Below are 6,486 nucleotides of genomic sequence, written 5' to 3'. Positions count from 1 at the left end.
GAAACAAAGAATAATAGGAGTGTAAAACTGACCATCGGGTTGTTATTTCATGTCTGAAATAATAATAGAGGATAAAAATTTATAGGGCTTGCAAGGTGCCCAAAGCGCTTCACAATGAAGTGAACCCCATTATTCATTCAATCCTCAGTCACACACTGGTGGTGGTGGTGGTATACTACATCTGTAGCCACCGCTGCCCTGGAGTAGTCTGACGGAAATGTGGCTGCCAATTCGCGCCTCCTGGGTGGACAGAGCGAGGATCGAATGGCCAACCTTCCGGTTTCTGCACAACCTGCTCTACCTCCTGAGCCACAGCCACTGCTCTAAAGTCACTTGTAAATTCCTGCATTCCCTGCAGGGCTCTAATAATATTAAAACCTGTATTTATAAAGTTATAAACAGGTTTTCTATGCTCGAACTACGAAAATATTCCATTTTATTAATATTGAGTCCTACTTCGCGGAAATTCATTGTCGTGGTCAAGTCTGGAACCAATTAACCGCTATAAACGAGGGATGACTGTATATCACTGTAAATGCTTTAAATTTACCTTAAATTGTCACAAATGGCTCCAAAAGGGCAACATATCTAACACAGAGCTAGTGGAAGGACGCCATTTCAAACTCCGTGCAAGGCTCAACACTGTCGTTTAAAACATTGTTAGTGAGCACTGCAGTAATGCACTTCACATTCCGCGGAAGTGTGATGTAGAACAGCTGATTGTGTATTGATTTAGGAAAAAATAGATCAGTAGACATTACATCATATTTTTGATTTTTAATCTGTCACTTTTGTTGTCTGAAATTGAGAAATGCAAATACTCTGAAGTTCACATTGTGTGTCAAGGCTGAGGTCAGCTCATTTGCATAGTCTTTGGCTAATGAATTTTAGTTACATTGTGTGTGGACTACGCTGGTTATGTCTACGACACATACACGTTTTATCGGACTTTGGTCAAAGTACATGTTTTGGATGCAGCAAAATACGTTGGTTCACAATGAGGTGTACTGTACTTTGGGAAATCCCAGCAACTGAATTGTGTGTTTGCGATGCACAAATAGGCTGAAATTGACATCAAATTGTGTTGTTTACACAATAGACACAAAATAAACATTTAACACTTTTTTTTCCCCCTTTTTTTCAGCAGGTTTGTTGAATATTTTATTTGGTTGTAGCGTCAAATCACTGTAGTCTATGTCCCATGCCCCTTGAAGTGACAGCACTCTCTCTGGTACCTCTTTCAGACTGACCATTTTCTAAGCAATTTTGTGTTGTATCAGTGTGGTGGCTACTTTTTTACGTCACAAAGTACGACCGCTCGGCTTCCTCCATTCATGTGTCTGTAGTGTATCTTTTAATAGCCACTAACTGTAACAGGCTTTCTCCACATTCATGAGCGACCCGGCAATTTTGATCGTAGCTGAAGTTACAACCACCAACCATAGACACATACTGTATTAGCCTGAACAGCTACTAGCAGTGTGCATGCAGCAAACATTTATCAATTTCTACACAATCATGACCCACCTGGCCACAATTAATTCTGGGTTATATCCTGGCGTGGAGACTTGTGCATGCTCCAAAAACTGGCTGCGCTCCTGTAGCACATACTGTACATGAAAGAGAGAACCAGTTTCTGATTGCAAAATTGAGGTATAATAATTAGATCTGTAAAAACTCAAACACTATGTAATTTAAGATGTTTTAGGCCAATTCATACAATAATAATTTTTTTTATTGCATGCAAATATAGTGAGTGCTTTTCAACATGCGCTTCTGTCTGCAGTCCCGGCTTCCTGCGATTCGTTCGAGTTCTGTGTGGAATGTCGTCAGACGAAAGGAAAGCCTTCCTACAGTTCACCACTGGCTGCTCCACGTTGCCCCCCGGAGGCCTGGCCAACCTGCACCCCCGCCTCACCATCGTCAGGAAGGTAGGGGCAACATGCGTCTTGTGTGCTCAGTCCTCATTTACACGCCTGATCGAAATTTTAAGACCAGTTAGAAAAATTGCAAGAATTTACATTTACCGCTGTTGGATCTTATGGAGGGTCGAAATAGAGCTTCAAAATGCAAAAAGAAGAAATGGAAGTGAGACAAAAAAAATTGAGTAAGCAATTTATTGCAACCAAGCATTAAAGTGAGACGGGTTGTTCATCAGCTGATCCAAAGTTTAAGACCACAGCCTTTTAAAATCCAAAATCTTATCAAAAATGTGGATTCAATGTCATTTTCTGTCAGGTATTGATACTGTCATGATCTCTTGATGGCAAAGGCAAAAAAGCTTTCTTCGAACGTGGTCGAATTGTTGAGCTGCATAAGCAAGGCCTCTCACAGCGCACCATTGCTGCTGAGTTTGGATGCAGTAAGAGAGTCATTTGAAACTTCTTCAAAGATCCTGAGGGTTATTGAACAAAAAAGTAAAGTGGTAAACCCAAAAATTGCCGTTTGGAGCACACACGGGCACCAAACATGGGACATTGAAAGGTAAGACAAAGTTTTATTCTCTGATGAGAACAAATTTAACCTTGACGATCCTGATGGCTTCGAACATTACTGGCATGACCAGGAGATCCCAGCTGAGATGTTTTCCACTTTTTGCATTTTGATGCTCTTTTTGGAACCTCCTTCTATCCAACAATTATTATTGCGGTATTCATGGATCTCACAAAAGCCTTCAATACAATTAATCACAATATTTTAACAGCAAAATGAGAGCGGTACGGATTCAGGATTAGTTTTGAAGTGAGTTAGAAGTTACCGAGCAAACGGGAAGCAATTTGTAAAGCTAGGAGAATACACATCTGCAAGTTTAAATATCACGTGTGGAGTACCCCAGGGGTCAATATTGGGACCAGAACTGTTCAATTTGAATATCAACAACATTTGTAAAGTGACAAAGGACTTAAAGTTGGTATTATTTGAAGATGATACCACTGCCTTTTGTTGTGGGGAAAGCACACAAGAACTAATGAAAAAGGTTAAGGACGAAATGGTCATATTAAAGACATGGTTTGATAAAAACAGATTATCCTTCAAATTAAGTAAAACTAAAATAATGTTATTTGGAAAGAGCAGAAAGGATACGTACGATCAAATACAAATGGACGGAGTGGATATTGAAAGAGTGAAAGGAAATAAATTTCTGTGGTTCATAATAGACAAAAAAATGAATTGAAAATCTCATGTCAAAAATATACAACAAAAGGTGGCGAGAAATACTTCAATATTGAATAAAGCAAAATTTGTTCTTGATCAAAAATCACTCTACACTCTTTACTGTTCCTTAGTATTACCGTATCTAACTTATTGTGTGGCAATATGGAGCAATAATTATAAAAGCAATCTTCACTCACTCAGTGTACTGCAAAAAAGATCAGTGAGGATCATTCATAATGCCAAGTACAGAGAACATACAAACCCTTTATTTTTAAAATCACATATTAAAATTTGCTGATTTAGTACATTTTTCAAACGGCTAAAATAATGCAAAAAGTGAACAATAACTTGTTACCCAAAAACGTCGTACAGTATTTCTCTATAAGAGGAGAAATATGATCTTAGAGGAAAATTCAACTTAAAACACTTATATGCAAGAACAACACTGAAAACCCACAGCATTTCAGTATGCTGAATTAAATTATGGACCAGATTGAGTAAGGAACTCAAACAATGTACAGAGATGAGCGAATAAAAAAAAAAAATACAATACAAGCAGTTGATGTTTGCTAAATACAAGGCAGAAGAGTCTTGATTATTATATTACTTAGATTATTATTTATTATTCTATCATGCTTGTTTTTATTTTTTATTACTTATTTATTTATTATTACACTGATTATTATATGTAATAATATTACATGGAATGCAGGAATAATATAATAATGCAGAATAATATGTACTGCACTGGAAATGAATGGGGGGTAGGACCAAATAAGCTTTGCTTCTTCCTACTCCTTTTGGACATTTGGAACTGTGAAATGATTCATGATGGTATTCCATTGTAACCTGCATGCATGTTCAAATAAAATTAAGCCAAACCAAACAATGCAAAATGTAAATTCTTCAATTTTTAAACTGGTCTTAAAATTTTGATCAGGAGTGTATAAAAGTTTCTGTGCAACTTGCTGTGTGAGTTGCATCAGCAGGGGTGAAATGTGCATATGCATCTTTCACTGCAAATATTGATATTTATTGTAAAAGTCTATGCAGAAAAGAGTGCATATTGCTACACACGCTTTCGCTCATGCGTGGAGCTCGCACAAAGTTTCAGACACGGGAATCAGCGACGCCCGATAATGACGCCACAAAATAAAACTCATACTTGCATTAAACAACACAGATGAAATATAAAATACATAGCACTGCTGGGGTTGCCAAACTTCCCTTTTAAAAAGAACTGACCTGAGAAACAAAAATACACATCTTGTGTTGATGGGAAAAGGGGCTGCACTTTGTCCTTTTTTCCATGAGAATGAGAGTTGTTTGTAAAATGTCAATGCAATTAATGAATGACAGGGGGCTTTATATGAAACTTTACTGCAATCTTCTTCCCAGCCATTTCTTGCTCTTGTCACTTTTACTAATCCCTGGTGGTGTAATGGTGTACATTTTTGTCTTTTGGCGGGGGTTCAATCCAGATCAGCTGCAACTGGAGTCAACATTTTCTCAACCAAATTATTTCATGAAGAGGACAAGCAATTTGACTATAGCAGTGTTTGGGGCACTTTTCAAGGAGTGTGTGGGTGAGGAGTCTGAGCCAGGAGTGGTGGGACATTGATGTGACTAGTCAGTTCCAAAGTCACCGACTGATTTTTTGCTCCTTCGTCCGCTATTTCTTTTTGCGCCTGTTTATTTTGGCTCAATTGTCGCCTTTTGTTGATGTGTGAGTCGGATATACGAGACTCGAACTTTGAGACTGCAGTAGCATCGGATACCTATCGGCTTTATATCCACATACAAAAGAGGCCTGGGTCACATTTGGAAAAAATCGTAATTGTACTGTTCAAACCGACATGAAAAAAATCAAGACAAAGGTCACATATGAGCAAAAAATTCGCAATCAACCTGCAGTGTGCTCGTAGCCCAAGAAGTCGTTTCGCCTCCCGTCCAAGCAGGCTTCATCAGTTCATGCTCAATGACTAGGTGGGACAGACACGAGTCTGACTAGGTAGGACAGCCCTCGTCCCATGCAAAGATAATAGGTCTGTTTTTATTCATGACTAAGGAAATAAAAAAATCTAATTTGAGAGGCTGAAATCCAGAGGATATTTACACTTGAAATAAAAAATATACATATTAATTGAATAGCAAAATAGTTAATGAATTGGATAATCAATTTATTCATTGATTGTTACAGGTCTAATGATACACACATCTATTTACTTAGTTTGGAAAAAGTATTGAATTTTGAAATTTCAAATACATAGGCACCCTTGTATAATGTGGGTGGAATTATTGAAGTACAGTAATCTCTCGTTTATCGCTGTTAATTGGTTCCGGACCCGACTCTGATAAGTGAATTTCTGCAAAGTAGGATTCCATCCATCCATTTTCTATACCACTTCTCCTCATTAGGGTCGTGGGGGTATGCTGGAGCCTATCCCAGCTGACTTCAGGCGACAGGCGGGGTACACCCTGGACTGGTCGCCAGCCAATCGCAGGGCACATATAGACAAACAACCATTCACACTCATATTCATACCTATTGGCAATTTAGAGTCACCAATTAACCTCACATGCATGTTTTTGGAATGTGGGAGGAAGCCGGAATACCCGGAGAAAACCCACACGCACACGGGGAGAACATGCAAACTCCACACAGAAATGCACAAGGGAGAATCGAACCCAGGTCTTCCCGATCTCCAGGCTGTTACGTGCTAACCACTAGACCACCGTGCGGCCCCAAAGTAGGATTCCTTCTTTATAAATGGAATATTTTCATAAGGCAGCGAAAACCTGTTAACCACCTTGTGAATATGTTTAACATAATTAGAGTCCTCTAGACATGAAATAACACCCCATAGTCACCTTAACACTTGTATGACCGAGTATAAGTAGACGTAATAACAGAAAATAGGACATATTACACGAAAATAAGACATAACATAGACTCTCACGTTAGCATCGGCAGAGTTCCTTTTTGTTATTTGTCTGGACAGCGTACTTCCTGCGGTGGCTATTGTCTTATTAATGTAACATTACTGAAACCTAGTGACCAGTCTCGTGGCTTTATATTTAGCCGGCTATTGTAGCACTACTGTGGGTTTCTAATGTGCTCATACAGGCACATAAATACATACTGATACGAGGCTAAGAGACTAGTCAATTTTTTTTACTGCACGTCTCCAGACCAATACTGTCAACAACACTCTCTAATAATAGCAGAAATGAATACAGTAACAGACATGTATAGTTGAGCATTGACAGATCATTGTAATACGCCACAGTCAGGGTAGAATACTGTACGACATATTACATCTTTGAATG

General features: G+C 38.7%; 1 protein-coding gene across 1 annotated transcript in view; it reads left to right on the top strand.

Moving 5' to 3' along the window:
- Positions 1-6,486, top strand: part of hectd1 (HECT domain containing 1) — a 37,539-nt gene that overhangs the window by 26,785 nt on the left and 4,268 nt on the right. The window contains exon 43 of the mRNA XM_054797532.1: positions 1,787-1,931. Coding sequence (XP_054653507.1) covers positions 1,787-1,931 — 145 coding nt within the window. The remainder of the gene's footprint in view (positions 1-1,786; positions 1,932-6,486) is intronic.

The sequence above is a fragment of the Dunckerocampus dactyliophorus genome, chromosome 13 (assembly GCF_027744805.1).
Source record: "Dunckerocampus dactyliophorus isolate RoL2022-P2 chromosome 13, RoL_Ddac_1.1, whole genome shotgun sequence".
Lineage (NCBI taxonomy): Eukaryota > Metazoa > Chordata > Actinopteri > Syngnathiformes > Syngnathidae > Dunckerocampus > Dunckerocampus dactyliophorus.
Note: the sequence above shows the minus strand (reverse complement) of the source record. Positions and strands in the feature narration are given on the sequence as shown.